Here is a 19,052-nt window from a genome sequence, read left to right as displayed (position 1 = left end):
ACGGGAGGGCAAAGCACCGTGTGCTCAGCTGCTCCGCTCCACCCGCAGCTTGAGGAGACTTTGCTTTCCCCATGCTCTCAGTAACGCTTCCCAAGGCTCCCTGGGTCTCCCCTGCTGCACGTAACAGAGCACACGCTGACTGCATCAGTGCAAACCTGCGTATTTTGGTGTAGACACACTGTTAGCAGCCCTCAAACACTAACTCACCAACTCTTTCTGAATTTAATAAGGTCATACGATGGCTGTCGAGCTATTTAATGGCACCCAGCGACCATTTTCAGACGCGGATTGGAAGTTCTCATCCCCGCAGTGAAAACGCTCGAGAGGAATTTTTGGACTGCTGCGATGAGTCACGGTGCCCGGGTTAGTCCTTTTGCACTAATGGAGATGCAGCACACAGACAAGACTTGTGTTACTCTGAACACTCGATGGGTGCAATGAAAAGGTGCTGGGAAGGCCGCTCTGAGAAGCTCAGAAAGGCACAAGGTGCACGCTCACGTACGTGCGTACAGGCACACGCCATTTCGGGTGGCTGTGGGGAAGGAATTAAACACAGGGCACGAATCCCAACTGATAGAGGCAGCGGTGTGACTTGACGGGGAGCTGAAAACACCGCTCAGGGGCCTGAGATAGAGCGGAGGGCACAGAGCTGCTGCGCCTGGGACCGCGTCTCTCTGGGATGCCATCCCCGTGCCACAGACGTGGCTCACCCCCGGGCTGCACTCACACATTATCTCCCGCTTTCTCTGCGGGCTGAGCTGCCTGGGATTGCTGTCATTCTTGGTCTTTTAATCCAGAATTATTGCAGCTCCTGAAACATCCAGAGAGGCTACGTGATGAGGCAGAAAACAGCAATTTTAAGCCACGGCTCGCATGCAGGAGGTCTGAAGCAGCTCTGAACAGAGACAGCACCTCCTTTTTTGGTAGCATATAATCAGCATGATTAATTCCACCGTGGTCTGGCAGGGGCTGTGGGGACGGTTCTGTGCTTTCCGTGCCTGGGGATCAGAGGGGGCTCGGCACGCCTCACCAAGCACAAGCCTGCACGACGCCAGCCCCAGGAACAGGCTCGCCAAGTAGGGAGCCCAGCTCGTCACCCCGGCAGGATCTGCCCCGACCCTTGCCTTTGTCCTGCTGCTCTGGGAGGATGGGATTCACCATACAGGGATAAAATCCTCCTTTTCAGCCGCCTGCTGAGCGGGCTGAGGCTTTCCTGGCCACTTGTCAGCCCCCGCAGGGAATGGAGCAGTGCCTGGCAAGCAGAGAGAACCCTTCCGCAGGCCAAGAGGCGGTGAGGCCAGGGAAGACCCCGCGTTGCAGGAGCTGCTGTGATGATGCTGCAGGTGCCGAGCCACGCTGGGAGTCAGCACGGGGCCAAGCCTGGCAGGCTCTGCAATGAGCCCTCCTGCACACCCTGCAGCAGAGCCAGGAGCCGGTGCCAGCCCTGGGCTGTGGGGGCAGGTACCCAACTTTGGCATCCCTGGGGATGCAAGCTTCACGGCAGCTTCACTCTCCAAGACATACCTGACCTCTGCTCTCGTCCCCTGCTTGCAAAGCTGCCCAGGAGCGCTTGATTTGTGGGGACTGAGGCCAATGCAGCTGCAGCTTCAGGTCTGGCACCTCCAGCACACTGCACATTGTGTCCCAGGAGAGGCAGTGGTGCAAGAGGGCTGCTGCCACGGGGCCCAGAGCTGGCCCCGACAGGGATGCTGACACCCTGTGCTCGGTCCTGCTGCTGCCGAGATCATTTAGTACAGCGGCAGCTGGGTGGTGAACGCCTGGGACACGGAGACACTGCTCAGCAATTTGAGTACAGCTCCCCAGGCACACATCCCTGGGGCACGAAGGCAGAGCACTCAGAGCCATCCGAAAATCCCTGCTGAGGGTTCAGTAATGTCGTGACAAAGCACAGCCTGAAGGGAAGGGCCCAGCCATAACAATAACATCTAGCTCTCACAGAGTACTTCTGAATTTTGTATTCACTCACGTGGCTGGCAGCGCGAGCTCGATGCAGAGCAAAACTTGGTCCCAGCAGCAAAGCAGCAGACAAACAACAGGCGGCCAGGAAGAGCCCAGGGCACACAACCAGCAACAAAAACCTCTCCCGGCCCGCAGCCCGGGGTCTGCAGCGGTAAAAGAAAGCTGAGACAGGTCTAAGGGTGATCTTTAAACATTACACATGATACAAATATGTGGAAAAGTTTCTTCTGAGGTTAAAATATGGTAAAAAACAAAGCAAAACAAAATACAACAAAACCAAACCCAAAAAACAGAATCAGCTTTTTCAAAAAGCAAATTGCTGGATTTTTATTATATGCATACAAAGTTGACACTTTCCAGGTAGCACTGTTTTACTGCCCTGCTGTGCTGCCAGCTCGTAGCCCTAAAGCTCTTCTGCAGAAAACAGCCCACGCAAACACCAGCAGAGGAGGAAGGTTGGTGATGGAGGGGATCAGGGAGAATTTTATGGCCCCCAGCAGCAGGATTCAGAGGCCCCTTTCCACAGCAATGCTGGAAAATGAACCGTGAGCACTAAACGTGCCCAAGTGGGGACAAGAACCACAAGGAGGGACTTTCAGAAACCAGTGCTGGTACTCCCCACCCGAGGTGAGGCAGCACGGAGCAGGGACAAGCGTTCCCTGGTGCCACCCGGAGCCATCTCAGGGCTCGCTGCGACTGCTGTGGGGCCGCTGCCTGCCGGCACAAGGATGCAGGAGGGTTAAATGCGGCAGCTGCTCCGCTTGCTCCCTTGGCACAGCTCTGATGCTCTAATCGTTTTTGTGTTAGCGTGTGGACAGAGCACCGCTGCTGTCCCTCCTGGCCCCGGCCCAGGAGCACTGCCCAGTTCGTTCCTCTGCCTGCTACCGAAATCCCCCACGGACACACGAGCCACAGCTGAGCGCAGCACTAACAGGTGAGACCCGAAGCCCAGGCGGCAAAGCTCATCTCTTCGGGCAGTTTATGGGGTTTTGCACATCCACAATGGATTAGCCTGCAAACGAGATTGGAATTAGTGCAGAGTGCTGCAAATAGCAGATGGGGCTGGGGCACCTACAGGTGCGGCGGTGACCTTGCGGCTACCAACAGGGCAAGAGCTGAGCCCTGTGCCCCAGCTACTGCACGTCCGTGTATCAACAAGACGAGCCCATCCGGCACCATCCTTCCCTACCTGGGGTCTCCCTCTTCCCCTTGATCCAGCAAACCCTTACGGGAAGGACCAACTGAACACCTTCTACTTGTCACTCTCAAGATCATAATCCACCCCAAAAAAACCCAACCCCAACCCAAAAACATGGCCAAATGTAATTCACCAGTTCTAGGAAAGGAGGCTTTTGCTACACTCCACTCTCCTGGAAGCTGGTGTTTCCCTCCCCAGCCAAACCCTGCTTCAGCATCCAGCGGGGATCACTCAGAGAGATCCCTGAGCACTGCTGCCCCGGCAGGGGGGGCACAGCAGCACGCTGGGGGCGTGCAAAGGCTGGGTGGTGGGTCAGGGCCCTCAAGCCAGGTCCCATTTGTTGTGCAGGGCTTGTAGTGCTGACGTAGGGCAAATCCAGCACACTCCACGGTCACACTCGGGGCATTTGGTCCTTCTGGAGGAATCTCAGATACTGGTCTGTCTTGGCAGGGATGCTTGTGGCACTCGGGAGGGATACGGGGAAAGCCGCAGACATGATTTTGCTGATGGCAACGTGGTCCCTTCTGTGCTCACGTGGTGAGGGGGCAGGACACACAGACCCGAGCAGGACAGACGCTTGCTGGCTCCTCTGTTTTCCACACCACCATTGCACATGTGCCACCTCTCTGTCTGCACCATCCTTTTCTTCATGCATAGCCCCAGCCTGTCCCCTTTGCGCCTCTCTCTCCACCTCCACGCACACGCAGACACCAGCAAACCTCTGCTACCCTCATCTGCCTGTAACCACCCCACGGGACTGAAAACCCCTTTTTGGTTCATCTCTTGAGCCCTCCTTCCCTGCCCACAGTTACCTGACTGCATGTCCTGCTCTCAGGCCAGCTGTATAGCCCCCTGCCCTATTGCTCTGTTGGCTCCATCACTCGTGTGCACGAACCCACTCGGTTTAAACTCCGACATCGCCGGGGCTGAGTCTGTGCTGGTTTATTTTCTGGACTGTGGGGTGTGATCTACATTGTGCATAAAGCAACACAAGCTGCCTCCTACAAGAAACACCCCCACACAGCTTTCAAGGAAATCCCAGAAGAGAAAGCATCCTGGCCTCACGGAACAACCCTGCCGCCCGTCTCCTTCCTGGCAGCCAGCTCCTGAGATGCCCTGGGACTGCCACTCGCCGTACAGCAGTGGTGGCACCGGGTACCTGGGTGGATAAACGGCACCTCTCCTCCTTCCTACAGCACTAGGAGCACCGACAGCCTCCTGGGGCAGAAGAGCATCCTCCCCTGCTCTCAGCTTTAGGGGTGCCTGGCAGAGCTCGCTGCAACCCAACGAGCTCAGCGAGCATGAGCCTTTCTGATTACTTGGTGGATTTTTAAAATGCCGAAATGTTATCCTCGGCCCTAAATAGCTCAAAGCCACTTGCATCTTTCACCAAAGGATACTTCCCCTCAGAACAGCTAAAGTGACATTAATCTCCCAGCAGACAGACCTGCAGCTGTCTGCAAGACAATGACAGCCTACAGAGCCCGGCCCTGCAGCAAGAGCATCGCAGGGGCATTTCTGGGGAAAAACAGGAGATTTGCAGCTGCCAGCTGGATACCTGGGGTGTTTTTTGGTCTGTCCTTCTCCATCCTGCCTGGGCAGAGCCAGGTGTGGAGCTGGCTGAGCCAGAGGAGTGGGCTGACCCAAGGGAACAGCAGGGCTCGCTTGCTTCGAGGAAGCCCAGCCCAAGCCCGGAGCTCTGCCAAACAGGTGGCATTCACAGTCTGAGTGGGTTTTACCTGGCTGCCAGCCCTGGACTGGGTCAGAAAGTGGGCATTCTCTCTATCAGGCTGTTGTTTTTTTCAGTGAGAAGTTTTAACAACTTGTAATTTGAATGTTTTTCCGGATTTCAGCAACCCAAACCAAGAAAGCGAGGAAATACATGTACAGGTTCTGTTCTGGAAGTCCTTTTCCCCAGCCAAAAAAATAAAAGCAGGATTATTGTTATTATTATTTTGGTAAGGAAATGAAAGCAGGCAGATTTCTTAAAATATTATCTTTGGTTAGAAGCCCAATTATTTGTTAAATCTAACCTAAGGCAGAAGCATTTTTCGACGAGCACATGGGTCTCTCAAGCTGATGTCCACAGGCTGGAGCCCAGAAGAAACACGGGACCGAGCCATGAGCTGGGACGGCTCCTGCACGTCTGCTGCGGCCACGAGGGGCTGGGACACCGGGTGGCAGCAGGTTCTGCAGGAGCAAAACTACAAAAACTCGTACGCAGAAGACGAAAGGGCTCTGGCTCAGCACCAGCATAAGCTGAAAAAACGCACCAGGAGGAGGGAGCGTTTCTCTATGTCTGGCTTCATATTTAAATGGGACAGTTTACTTCAATATTTTTTATTTTTCGAGATAAGCCTGTTTCACATTCCACATAAGTGACGATAACCCTTGAGCAAAGCCTGATTGAAAGCGATGATCTGAAAGCCTGGCACCCTGCCGGCTGATTTCAAGCATGTGGAGGGGACTCGAGTCCTTCCCGCTCCGCGCAGGAGCGCATCAATCGGGCATGAAGCTGCCATTTTCCAGTCGTTTTGCAGATTAAAGCCTCACTTCACTTCTCCCTCTTCTGTGTTTGTAAGCCTTTGAGATAAGGATTTCCCACAAGGGCAGGCCGAGCAGCCCATTAATCCCAATTAAGCCCATTTCCCTGCCTGGCCTGCTCCCCGGTCTGTAGCCATCCCCAGCTCTGCTCTTGCTCAGGGTCCCAGCAAGTCCCGGCGGTGCTGGTCCCGAATCCAAATCCCACTGGAAGCCCTGCAGAAAGCCCTCTGCCACCATCAGATGCTTTCTCCTGGGAGCTACTGGAAGCGCGCATTCCCTCTTACCCTACTAGGGCATGACCGAGCCTCGGGAAATTCGTGCGAGGCTGGTGGAAAATAGATAAAGCAGCGCGCACCCCGCTCTGAAGCCGATGCATCTCAGCACAATAAGCAGGCCTGGCCAAAAATGTGTCAGTGCTCCGGCTGCAGCCAGCTGCGGCTGGAGAGGAGGCCTCTGTGGGGAAGGGATGAAGCGAAGGTGAAGGCATCGCACGGCTGCTCGCTCCCCAGCACCCAACGCCCTGCGCACAGGTCTTCTTCCATGGGGACAGTGCCCTGGTGCCACTGTTCGGGGCAGCCAACATGAAAAGCAGAAAAAATGAAAAGCAGCAAAAGCGAGCCCCAGACACCCCACTGCCTCCCCATTACAGGAGCTGGAGGTCCCCCAGCTCCACCATGCAAAAGACAGAGAGTCCCCAAAGTCCTGGTTTGGGGTGTGGGGACAGCCTGGGGCAGTGCTCGGCGTGGTCAAACCACATGCTTGGGAACCGGGAGCATCTCTGACAGCATCACCTCCAGCAGGCACACGGGACAGAGGAGTTAATTAAGACAACTGTTTGTGTTAACTGAGGATGAACTAAACATGCCACCCTCTACACAGACGCAGTGAGCGCGAGGAGGAGCACCAGCAGCGTCCCCTCGCTGCCGCCCCAGCTCCCAGCACCTTTCCTTTAACGCCTGCCGAGGTGCCAGGCTGAGCACCAACGCCCAGCAGGGAAGGTTCAGCTGCTCTCCTGCTTGCCAGCCTCAACCCTGGAGGCCTGGGAAGGCCTCCCCCGGCCTCCTGACATGCCCAATGCCTGGATCTGAGCCTGCCAGCCTCAGGGATGCCGAGCTGGGCAGCTGCGGCGGCACAGCCGAAGCCCTGGGCACACAGCGTGCACCCCACGGGCACGGGGCTGCACCATGGGCACGGGGCTGCACCGCCGGCACGGAGGACACGGGGACTGCCGGCCTCCCTGGAGGCACAGACCTCGAGGCAGCACAGGAGGCAGGGCAGCACTGTGCCCAACAAAGCACCTGATGGCTGCGAGCGTGCGGCCGAGCTGTGGCGGCGGGGGCTGCCGGCGGCTCCCAGCTGTCGCGCGGGGCAGCGCTGATAAGCCCCTGCTCTGCCTTCCCTTATTTAGGCAGGGCGCTGCGCCGGCTGCAGCAATGCCCGCGCGTCACTTGCACCCTCCTGCCCCGTCCCCCCCGCAGCCGCCCGGCCGGGCTGGAAGCGCTGGGAGCGCAGGAGAGGCTGGGCAGGGTGGCTTCGGGAAGCGATTCGGGAGCCGTGCCCTGAAACCCAGCCATCGAGGCTTCGGTACCCAAGCAGCAGGATTGCAGGACCTCTGAGCATTTAGAAAAATACCCACGACGTATTCCTCTCTAGGTGTATTCTCCAGTCATAACACATTCAGCCTCAGGGCCAGCATATGAACAGGTGAAGCACAGCGGCAGTCTTTGTCCCTCACCCCTTCCCTTCCCGTTGGTGCTATGACACGCAGCAGATATATTTTAGGTGCTGTTAGCAGGACGTACGCCTGTCAAACTGCTAGAGCCTGGCCAGATCCATGCCTTCCTGGAAGCACGGCAAGTGCCTGCACTGGGTTTGGTCCAAGGCAGCGGGAAGCACAGCTCCTGCACAGGGGGATCTCGGCAGGCACTGCTGCACGGGGACAGAAGCGGGATTGACACTGATGCTGTCCCCCAAAAGCCCCAGCAAGAAGTAAAGCTGCTCCTGTGAGCTGGGCAGCTCCTGGGCATACAGCTTCAGCAATCAAACTCCAAAGCACAGCCAGCTGTTCTATTCAACCTGCTATTCAATCCAACCCCCCATCTCCCACTCCTGTTTTCGGAGGCTTTGTCCCGCCCTCTCCGATATTTTTTGGAATGAGCCAGATTTCCAAGCAGGCGGCTTGGGAGGGACCCGGGCAGGGCAGGACAGCAGCAGATTGGGGAGAACCAGGCAGAAAACCCAAATTAAGCGGGCAGCGGGGCTGGAGGTGCCAACCAGCCCCGTCCCTGCTACTCTCAGGCGTTCCCAGCAGAGCTCAGTGCCTGGCTTCATTCAGGATCCTGCCCGCGCATCCCCAGCGCGGCCGCGTGCCTGAGATTCCTACGGCGCCACCGGTGGAGGCAGCCCCAGAGCTCAGGCTTGTTTTCCTCCAGATTTCTGTCTTAAAGAGCCTTTTATGGTGCAAGAGAGCGAATTCTGCTCCCCTACTGACACTGCCCTCCCCAGCAGCGGAAGGCTGGAGAGCACCTTAGCTGAGCCCTGCAAGGGCCCCCCCACATGCCGGCAGCAAACAGAAATCAAACATCGGTGCGCAGCAGCAGAGGCACACGGAGCACCCCCTGGGAATTATTCTGTAGTGATCATCGCACACAGACACGTGTCATGTCCTCCCCAAAAGGGGATTTGTACGGTCTCAAAGGCATAAGGTACAGAGCGCCCTGCAGGAAGCAATACAAGGTCTAGAAAACTTCACCTCGTAGCTGCGAGCTAAGGAGATGCTAGCGATAGTGCCGCCCTTGTGTAAACTGCAGTGGTTTGTTTTCACAATCTGCAGGCAATTCTTCTCTGCTGCGGGTGTAGAAACCGAGGCAAGGTTCAAGGCCAAAGAGAAAGCTGGTGCTGAAGCTGGGATTTCACCTCAGGACCCTTTCTGGGCAAAATGAGGTCTGTTTGCTCTTGATCCTGAGCTGAACAGGGAAGGAAAGAGGAGCTCTGCACAGAGCAGCACAACCCCGGCATTGAGGCAGATGGAAAGGGTGAGGTGCAGCCTACAGCAGGGAGGAGACAAGTCCCCGCTCCGCAGCAGGTCTGGGGACGTGCTCCTCGTGGGATCCCGGGGCTGCCAGGGGAGCGCTGCGCCCTCTGCCCCGCACAGCAGCCGTGCTGCCAGGAGCTCTGCGAGGGGAGGGCGTCCCGGAGTGCTGCAACCTCCGATTTCCTCCAGCTCCGAGGTTCCCTTAATAGGAAATTATCTCCCAGCTGCGCCGGGAGGGATGCGGTCCCCAGCAAGGGCAGTGGCACGTTCCAGCCCCTGATGGAAAACACAGCCGAGCCGCTTTTGATCCAACGTGTAAATAGTGTATAATAAAAAGAGGCTTATGTAAACTGACCGACTTCTCAGGGAGCAGCTTTTGCAACTCCAGCCTCCTTATGTACGGCTGCGAGTGCTGCGGCCACGTGCTGCTCCTGCGGCGTCGGCTGAGCCGAGCCTCCCAGCCAGGAGCAGCCCGGGCTGGGGTTTGTGTCCCTGCTGTCCCTGCGTGACTCCTCTGACATCGGGCTGTCCTCTCCCTGCCGGTTGCTGAGGCAGCGAGGCTTTGGTAAAGGCCAGTTGTGCTCCTTGTAAAGCTTTGGAGGCAGGAAGGCAGAGGCTGGGCATGTCTGGGCTGTGCGGGAGGGCAGAGGTTTGGAAATAAAAGTGCCTTCCCCTGGGCAGCTGTTCCCCATGTCTGCACAATGATGAAGCAACTTGGGTGATTAAACCCTGAACAAGATGGTTTGTGCCTGGCTTAAGAACAAAATTTAAGAAACATTTAAGAACAAAAAACAAAAAACCAGTTTTGGAGCCACAGTCACCTCCCAGCAGCCTGAGGACAGCACCGATGCCACAATGTGGCCCCAAAATCACGGCAGCAGGGGGGCACCGTGTTTGTCCTGCTAAGCCCAACCAGCCGAGTCCCATGGGGTCCCCATCACATGGGCAGCAACATCCCCAGCCACAGGGTGATGTGGTGCTGCCCCTCAGATGCGTGCAGAGGTGGGGGGGATATAAGCATGAGAAGATTTTCTCCTGCCAGCCCCAGAGCTGCTCTCCAATCTCCTCCTGGGAGGGATGCTGGAGCCATCAGCCCTTCCCTCGCCAGCCAGCTCCTGACACAACTAGTTCAGAGCAGAGCCCACCAGGCGGTGCAGGGGACACAGCGATACCTGGCCGTGCCCACACCTTCATGGGTGCAAGGGCTACGGGGGCACACGGGGCGGCCACGTGCTGCCGCACGCCCCACGCACGCTCCTCCCGCCCGTGGGATCTGCTCCCGGCTCCCAGAGCCCCGGCACAGCGCTGCCTTCACAGAGCCCGACCCGACAAATGGCCTGGGAGCTCCCCCTGAGCTGTACCGGGGGCTCTGGGGCAGAGTCTCTGCTGCAGGCAATATGTGCTTGGGACGCACCCTGCTTGTGTGCCTGCTGGAGCCACCAGTGCCAACACCCCGCTGCTCTCCATCCTGCCCCCTTCACGCCACCACTGGCAGCTTGGCAAGGCACTGGGTGTCGCCCGGCTCAGCAGCTCCTGCTCTACAGCAGCCAGCAGCTGCCCTGCACAAGGGACTTGAGGGGCCGGGACGGGGCTGCGGGAGGGGCCGGGGGCTGCAGCAGGCCATGGGGTGAGAGCAAGGCAGAGAGGCTGCGGCTCGGTGACACCGTGCGTGCGTTTGCCACAAGGACTCTCCAGGGGCCGAAAGCCTGAGGTTGGCTAAAAAAGGAGATGGAGACAGCAAAAAGCTGGAAGCTTTTCCCCGCTCTGTGGCAGGTCCCAAATGTCCGCTGGCTGCTGCAAGGGCCCTTGGCCTTGCTCCACCAGCAAAAAGAATGAAGCAGAAATCGCAGAGAGCCATGTTTGACCCCGCTGCCGGGACACGGCCAGGGGGCAACCGGTCGGGTCCAGAGGGACCGGTGGGACGGGGACCACCGCCACCCCAAAGGACCTCCACGCCAGAGCCCCGTGCACCCACCTGGATGCCGCGATCTCCGACTTCTGCCGGGCGATGGCCGCTGCCCGCTGAGCCCCCTCCACGCTCCTGTCCACCTTCTGCCGGATCTTGGCGCTCTTGAGGGGGATGACACGCTTCTTCATGCCCTTGACGAGGACGTTGTGGCGGTACTTGCCCTCCTCCTTCTTGCCGTCGGGCAGCGTGGTGCAGCCGTAGCCATGCCGCAGGTTGTCCAGCCACTCGCCCTCGTACTTGAGCCCGCTGGAGCGCTCGCTGACGCCAAAGCCTGAGCGCTTGTCGTTCTTCCACTCGCCCATGTAGGTCTCCGTGGTGGTGGCGTCAATGTCGGACTCGAAGGGGGGGTACTCCTCGCCTTCGGCGCCCTCGCCCAGGCTGACGGTGGAGGTGGCGTCGCTGGCGGCCGAGCTGATCCCGCTCTCGCTCTTGAGGAAGCTGACGCGGCTCTTCTGGCTGGCCAGCGACGACTTGGACTCAGACTTCTTCAGCTTCCCCAGCAGGGAGCCCCTGCGGAAGAGCCCCCCCTTCTTCGGCTTGCCGGCCTCGGCGTCCGCGTAGAGGCTGAGGGCGAAGCCCCCGCGGGTGATGGTGGGCGAGACGGGCAGGCTCTCGGGGTGGGCGGCGGGGGAGTCCTGCTGTGGCAGGGTGCCGTTGCTGTGCTCGCTGCGCAGGGAGGACAGGGAGGTGCGCAGCGGGGAGCGCACCACCGACGCCATGCCGTAGGGCACGCTCTGCCGCACGCCGTAGCCGTGCCGCATGCCGTTGGTGAACTGGCCCTGGTAGGTTCCTGTGGGAGAGAAGAGGGAGGCGGTGAAGCGGCGGCATTCTCCGTCCCGCCTGCGTGTGCCAGCAAAGGGCTGCAGGGCACACGCACCCTCCCTCGGAGACAGGACCCCCAAATCCACCCGAAATCCACTGTGAAAGCCGCTGCCCTGAGGGAGCAAGGACAGAGGGCACAGGCCAGAAAGGTGCTGGTGCAAACCCAAAGCCGCCCGGTGGACGTGGAGTCTGGGTTGGCATCAGCACAGGGGGCAGGAGGCAGCCCCACGGGGCTGGAGTTTGGGCTGTGCCGAGGGGTGGCAGCAGCCCCACGTGTACACGTGAGCGGTGGTGGCACGGCTCTTCTTGGCTCGGTGACAGTCCCTTCCAGCCCCTTCTGCTGTTTGTCACTCGCAGCCTGCCAGGACCAGCTCTAGACCCCCGAGACGGGCACGTGCCCATAGCACGGGCTGCCAGGTACCTGCAGCAGCGTCTGCTTGGCCCTGACACAGCTTGCCTGTGGTCCCAGGACCAAGGCTCATGCCACAAAGCAAGAAATGGGTAAAACAGGGAGGAGAGGAGCAGGTCTCTGAGGCTCCTCCAGCTCTGCCCCCTTCTCCAGCCCCAGCTCAGGATTGCACACACTGTGCCATACGACAGGGGGACACGGGGAGAACAGTGCTCAGCAGGACCAGGGCTACACTCCAGTATGGGACCCCAAAGGACTGGGAAAAGCACATTGTTCCTCCACTAGCCTGGTCCTTTCCAGGTCTGCACCTCCGCAGGTGCTGGAACAGCAACTCGGAGACAACAGCTCTGATTTTCCCCACCAGGACGCCAAGAGACTTCAATTAGCCCCATCAAATCCCCCTTTCCAAGAAGGGCTCCCAGCAGGAGCAGGGCTGCTGGGGGCAGCCTTCGCCCCCGGCACCGAGATGCCAGCGCTACCCCCCTGCCAGGAGGGCTGCGAGAGCCAGCGTGTCCCCAGCGAGCCCCATGGGGTGGCGGGGACGGGACGGGACGGGACAGCGTGGGACGCCTCCCGGCCCGCTGCCCTCCCCGTCTCGCTCTCCTCGAGCTACAGTTGCCTCAGAAACCGGCAAAACCACCCCAAACAAAAGCAGCATTCAGCTCCGCTCCCATCGATCAGCCCTGCTGCGGCATCTGGACGGGGCTGCCTTGTGCTGGGGGGGGCACAAAGCTCCCTGGAAAGGCGCCCTGCTCTTTACGCTGCTGGGCACAGCTCCCTGCGAGCAGCCAGCCGTGCAGGGGGCATTTTGGTGGGCACGGGTCTGAGAACACCTGGGTTTTGTTCAGCAGATAAAAAAGGCACTGAGGTTTGGGGAGCCAGCCCGTGCTGCCCCGGGGGGGGGTGACCCTAGGGGGTGCAGCTGAGCGGGGACCCAGGCTCGGCTGGCCCAGCAAGGAGGGGGGCACCCGGCTTCCAGACATTCATTTCCACATTCAGATGCTGTTACTGAGACCAGGGATGACCCTAGTCCCCGGAGAGCAAACGCAGCTCCTTCTTTGGCGATGGTGGGAGTGCATATTTTACGCTCTCCCAGGCCACTTCTGCAGCATAATCTCTACTCCCAGGCTTCAGGTTTCGTTGAAATCCTCTCCAGACCCGCCTGCGGGGTGTTAACTTACAGCGCCGGGGCCAGGAAAGGCAAGAAGTGCCCGGGCGGGCAGCAGCTGCTGCCCCCGAGCAGCCACCCCCCGCCAGCGCTCCCTGCCCCGGGCACGCGGCATCTCGGCACCGCAGCTACCCTGGGAACGGGAGGGAGGGGCCGGGCAGCGCAGAGCATCCGCACCAGCCAGCCACGGGGACAGTTTTCCAGAGCCGGGTGCCTTTGCTTGGTTTCCTAGCAGAGTTTAAGTCTGTTAGGAAAAATCAGGGAGGCACGAGCTGGGAGCTGGGATCATCACCCGAGTTCTGCCTCACCCCCCCCAGTGCAGGCATCCGGGCGTGCTCCTCACCCTGCCACGCTCCCAACCCTTGCTCCGTGCAGTGCTGACAAGCCTTCCAAGCACGAAAGCACCGCTCGCTGCCCCGTTTCCCTCCCCACCCCTTCCCCACGCGGAGCTCAGGACCAGGGTGCCCCACCGCCGGCGCAGGGCTGACACTCGATAGGGGTGACACCGGAGCCCTCCCCGCAGGACAGGCCAACCTTGCACATTGCAGGCTGCATCTGATAGCGCCGTCGAATTAACCACCTGGGAAAGGAATTCTGGAGAAGTCTCGCTGGGACTCAGCCTCTCCTGGAGGCTCAGCTCAGGGCAGCCCCTGTCCTCCAGCAAGTCCCCGACCTCCCTCCAGCAGTGCCGCGGGCACCTCCTGGCCAGGTGGGACGGGAAGAGCCACAGGGCACGGCAGGTCTTTGGGTAGCAGAGAGCTGGAAGCCTGCTTCTCACAGGCACCTGCGTGAATCCCTGGCCACATGCCCACGCAGAGGGTGTCCCATGTGGGTCAAGAAACGAGGCCCTGGCAGCTCGTGGTGTGACCAAACCTGCCAACGCCACCTGGCAGAACTGAGAGCACCGACACTGTGACAAACCTACAAAGCAAACGTGGGCAAGCGGGTGCTAGAGCTCAAGGAGCTCGAGCAGAGGGCTCACTGGTGCGGCTGTGTCACGCTGTGATGCACGGAGCCCGACAGAGGCTTCATGCCCAGCCACCAGCCTGGAGCACAGCCAGGAGATGCTGGGAGCAGCTCAATGCTCCGGGACACGCCGTCACCTCCTCGTCCACCCTGCATGGGTACCGTGGGCAGGATGAGCCTGGCAGGCAGGAGGCACCACCGCGCTCCATCAGAGCTACCACAGAGTCACAGGCAGCCTGGCCCAGCTGATTTCACGTTTTCATGACTCAGTTTCCCCTCAGTGGGAAGAGAGAGCCTATTTTCCTACCTCTGTGGGGCATCTGTCAGCACAGCCATGAGGCTGCCGGAGGAGCTGTCACGGTGCCACGCTCCACTTTCTGCACCAAATAAAATTAAAAATCCCCCCCCACTTTTTTTTTTTTCTTACACCATAAAGCACCCTGAGAGCAGACTGCTTCGAAATCTTAAGGTCTGAGCAGTGCCAGACCCAGTTAACCTACACATACCCGTGCAGTGAGTCCAACAGAGGGCTGGGACTGTACAAACCCCACGGGGCTGGTCTCAGAGCAGAGCTGCACACATCTGAGCCGGAATTACACTGGGGCTATTGAAGCAGTCTGGCAACAGCATGACACGGAATGGGGGACACACGGCCACCTGTCTGATTCATCAGCACGTGTTAGCTCTGGAGAGCAAGGTAGGCACCGGGCTGCAAGAGGAAGCCCATGGGGTGGGGATGCAATACCTGTAAGTATCTGAAAGAAAGCAGAAAGCAGAACAGGCACAGGACTCCCAACACCTTATTGCCTGCTTTTTTTCTTATTGGAATGGCAAAACGTGCCAGTTTCTCTGTGATGCCCAGGTAGAAGATTCCCCACCTCCATCTGTCCCTGAGCAAGCAGGGTGGGTCCTATCTGTGTTCATAGCATGGGAAGGATCAAACCGTGGTGCTGATGGAAATGTTGTCCCCAGACTTTACCTCTGAGCACTTCTGTTCCCTGTGCATCAGCAGGATGGGGCCCTGGGTGTGAGAGCCTGCTGCCAGCAGCATCACAGCTCCCCTGCCCAGCACCTAGGTGCTAGGATAATGAGTGATGAATGTAAATTATACAAACAGCCAGGTAAATAATGCCAACAACTCCAATAGCTTCACTGCCTTCCGAGCACCTGCTTCTACCCAGACACTGCGATGACAGATGTGTCAGAAGAACTTGGTGCAGAAGGCCAGGCACATCAAAGCATCGCACAGCGCCACGTGCGAGACACGCCAGTGAAAACCTAGTGCTTCTCTTGGGTGCCAACGCCACCACGGGAAGGCTGTTACAGCATTACCTAATGACTTCTCTTGGAAGAGAAAGGGAGAAAGAAACAGAGAGGGAAAATAAACACAAAACACACAGCATTAATTCACGGGTCATAGTCAGCCACGCAGCAGCTTTGCTAGGGAGGCAGCCTGGGCTGGAGGGAGTCTGGGTGCTGGACCTGAAAACAGGGATTTGAGTCCCTGCTCCGTCTCTGACGTTACGTGACCTTTGATGAGCTGCTTTATCGGGCTCAGTCACATGGAGATAATTCAACATTTTGTGCAGGTGCCCACAGACCCATGGGTCTGTGAGAGGTGCTACCACCCCAGGGTGCTCAGCCCCAGGCCACCCCACTTTGTAGGTCCCACTGGAGCCCTCTTCTCTGCTTCCTTCCCCTTGTGGTCTTGAGGTCTTGTGAGCTCTGGTCTAATTGTCTCTGCACGGTTAATGTGCACCGCTGTTTTCTCTTAGCTGCCTAGAGAGCAAACCGTAGCATCAAAAATCAGTTGGGTTTAGGTTGCTTTGATTGCAAGCGAGGGTTTTCCTCTCTCTAGGCATATATAAACAGCGATTTGTAGAACAAAGCACAGCTTTGAGCCCAGGCCATATGCTAGCAATAAGATCCTGCAACAGCAGTGGCACTTTTCTCTACAGCAAGATTTGACAGGATCGAGCACTCCACCATAAACACGTATCCAAAAAGCAAGGACTTCTTACAGTGGTGACAAAACTCAGAAGCAGAAACCAAGGTTTTTGCTCTGAATTTACGTGGCAAAACGATGAGTTCCTTCACGCCGTGCCTTGCACAGCCCAAATCACCATTCACTTTAGCTGTCACATCTTGCCCCTGTAAAAGGGCTCCAGGCTCCTTCTTGGTGACAGAAGCACACACGACTGAGCTCGGACACCCACAGAAACATTTCGGAGCATTACTCTGCTCATCCACACCAGGAGCTCTGAGCCTCATGGCCAATTGCAGTCAGCATTACAGAAGGAAGCTCTGCAAGCTCTCAGCCTCCCACAGCTTTCATAACGGGCCTTTGGTAGAGGAGAGGACCGGGAGCAACCCAGGCAGTGCCTGAGCTCAGTTATATCGGGAGCTCACCCCTTAACAGGCACCAGAAATCCATACGGGATTTCAAAAAGCTTCTCCCTAGGTTTGGGCTTTATTTAGCAACCAGCCTCAGCCAGCCACGAGACACAAAGCACAGACAACCCTGCAAGTGTCTCTTAAAGTTCAACCTTGATACGTGTATTTTTATGTATATTTCAAGTGTAAGTGCATTTTACAGGCCCAGAAGGGGCTCCATCTACCTGAAGTTCACACAAGCCCCGTGACGACCCACGGCTCCCAACAAGCTGGCCGGCACCACCTGTGCCCAGGGCCCTGTTCCTGGCGCCACTGCCTTCTAGGGGGTCGCCAATCTCACCCCATCCACCCACAGAGTGCCCTGAGGTTTTACCTAGGCAACCCCAAACTCAAATATTAACAAGCCCAATTAGTGGCATGGCCACAACGGGATGGTGCAGGCGGTGGCTGCGTGCAGGTGAGGAGATAATGCAGGAGCAGCAAGATTCACCTGTCCCCGTGCCGTAGGCCCAATGCTGGCACCACCACCTTTGCCGCAGCCCTCCCCGTGCTCCCTCACCAATATCCTCCACAGGGCATGATCCCGAAAGGCACCAGCCCTACACCCTCAGAAAAAAGCTGTATTTTAGTAAGCAGTGAGGAACAGGCTTTGAATCTGTGGTACTTTGAGATCTCCACAATTAAAGTCACACAGCTGCCGAGCGAAGGTCTTTCACATGCTGCTCACAGTTATTTGATCTCTGCCCGTTACAAATCACCCAGACACACCTCACTTGTAACCTACACACCTCACAGCAACTCGTTAGGCATTTAGAAGAGTGCTCTGCAAGGACAAAGAGAGCATGCTTTAGGCCTCGGCATCGCAGTGCAGGCGGCGGGGCCTGGCTCATTAACAGCTCCAAGGCCCGGCTCATTAACAGCTCCGAGGCCCACAGCAGATAGAGGCCAAGACCTAGGGAGCAGGAGGGATGAGCCACTTCTGGTCTGCGTCTATACCTACAGCCTAAGGGCACAAACAAAGCGAGTCAACTTCAAGACTACATTCCCAAAAAAAGTTAGCCATGAGCCTAGGCAACTTGCTGAGAAATATATGAAAGCACAACCCTGAGGGCTGCTACCTTGAATGAGTCTGTTTTTCTAATGTCTATAAATCCGATGCTCTCCAGTCTGAATATTTATACCATTACTGTTATTTTTCCTTACAAACTGACTCCTTTGCACGTCCTGGATAAATATAGATGTAATTCTGATACATATTTTGAAGCGTGTTTCTTTCAAATCACCCTCTCTATTTAGCTATCCTAAATATGGAAGCCTGGAACATTACAGCACTGAGGAGCTACAGAATTACTTGCACAGAGATTCTTGTAATGGTTCTAACCCCAAAGTTGCCACTAAGGCAAAAACACGATTAGACTAAGCAGTCACAGAGTACAGCAAATATCCGGCTGCTCGGTGCCATTTGTGCACTACCGAGGGGACTGCGAGCTTCAGAGTAACCAAAGGGGTTTATTTTAGGGAAAGACACGTGGCTACGTATTTTAAACAGCTTTGATAACTTGAGCACAAACATTTCACCAAAGCAGATGTTCAGGCATCCAGTTGAAGGCACGCGAGCAGCATTGAATACCTAAGCAAAGCACGCTACGATGCTGGGGGTGGCTCATATCCAGCATGAAAACACCGACAAAGTGTTGCCTGACCAGAAAGCGACGGGCTGGCTGCAGGCACGAAGCAGCAAGGCATTTAACTCGGGTTCAGCCACCAGCTGGAAGAATTGACCACCGGAGAGCCAGGATCTGCAGCCTGCGCCGTCCGATGCTATTAACCAGCTCCCGTGGGACGGGTAAGAGGGTGCCGTGCCCACCCAGACCTCGCTCATGGGGCAGGAGGAGGTCACCGCTGCCACCGCGGGGCGGACATCGCGCTGGTACCCGCCGTCGCCCTTACCTCCATCAGCGTACGTCTCGGTGCCGTAGCCGTCCTGCAAGCCATTATTCCAGGTACCTTCATACTTGGCTCCACTGCTCATGCTCTGCCTCGTGCCGTACCGTCCCTTAAAGCCGTGGGTCCACTCGCCCCTGTAAACCCACCGCCCTTTGGTCTCAATCCCCAAGCCATGCCTCTTGCCTTGGGACCAGTACCCCTCGTAGGTGTTGCCGCTGGGCCACGTGTAGATGCCCACCACCTCGAAGCCGTAGTTCCAGGAGCCCGAGTACTCGCCCTGACCCTTGGGGCCGGTGCAGATGCCGTGCCCGTGGGCTTTGCCCCCTTCCCAGCCTCCACAGTAGGCGCCTCCATCATCGAAATCGAACCTGCCTCCGCTCATGGCACCGGCTCCTGGCTAGGGGGGAGCCCCCCAGCGCCCCCCCCTCAGCCGGGCAGGGGCAGGAGCCGGGGGCGAGGCTGCCCCATGCTGGGAGGCTCCGGCCTCTGCTGCCGGGCCTCGCCTGGCCGTGGGAGGCCGGCGAGGAAAAAAAAGATAAGGGGGGGGGGTAAAGGAAAAGAAAAAAAAAAAAAAAAAAAGGAGGGGGGTCCCAAGCCCCCGCCCCAAGCCTTTCCCCGCCC

At 57.8% G+C, this 19,052-nt stretch overlaps 1 protein-coding gene across 1 annotated transcript in view; it reads right to left on the bottom strand.

The window, feature by feature from the left end:
* JPH2 (junctophilin 2) overlaps positions 1–18,974 on the bottom strand; it is a 29,276-nt gene extending 10,302 nt beyond the window's left edge. The window contains exons 1-2 of the mRNA XM_082773250.1: positions 18,435–18,974; positions 10,732–11,515 (exon numbers count right to left, since the gene is read on the bottom strand). Coding sequence (XP_082629376.1) covers positions 10,732–11,515; positions 18,435–18,813 — 1,163 coding nt within the window. The 5' untranslated portion in view covers positions 18,814–18,974. The remainder of the gene's footprint in view (positions 1–10,731; positions 11,516–18,434) is intronic.
* Between the last annotated feature and the right edge of the window lie 78 nt (positions 18,975–19,052).

Source organism: Aythya marila (assembly GCF_965140915.1).
Source record: "Aythya marila genome assembly, chromosome: 16".
Taxonomy (NCBI): domain Eukaryota; kingdom Metazoa; phylum Chordata; class Aves; order Anseriformes; family Anatidae; genus Aythya; species Aythya marila.
Note: the sequence above shows the minus strand (reverse complement) of the source record. Positions and strands in the feature narration are given on the sequence as shown.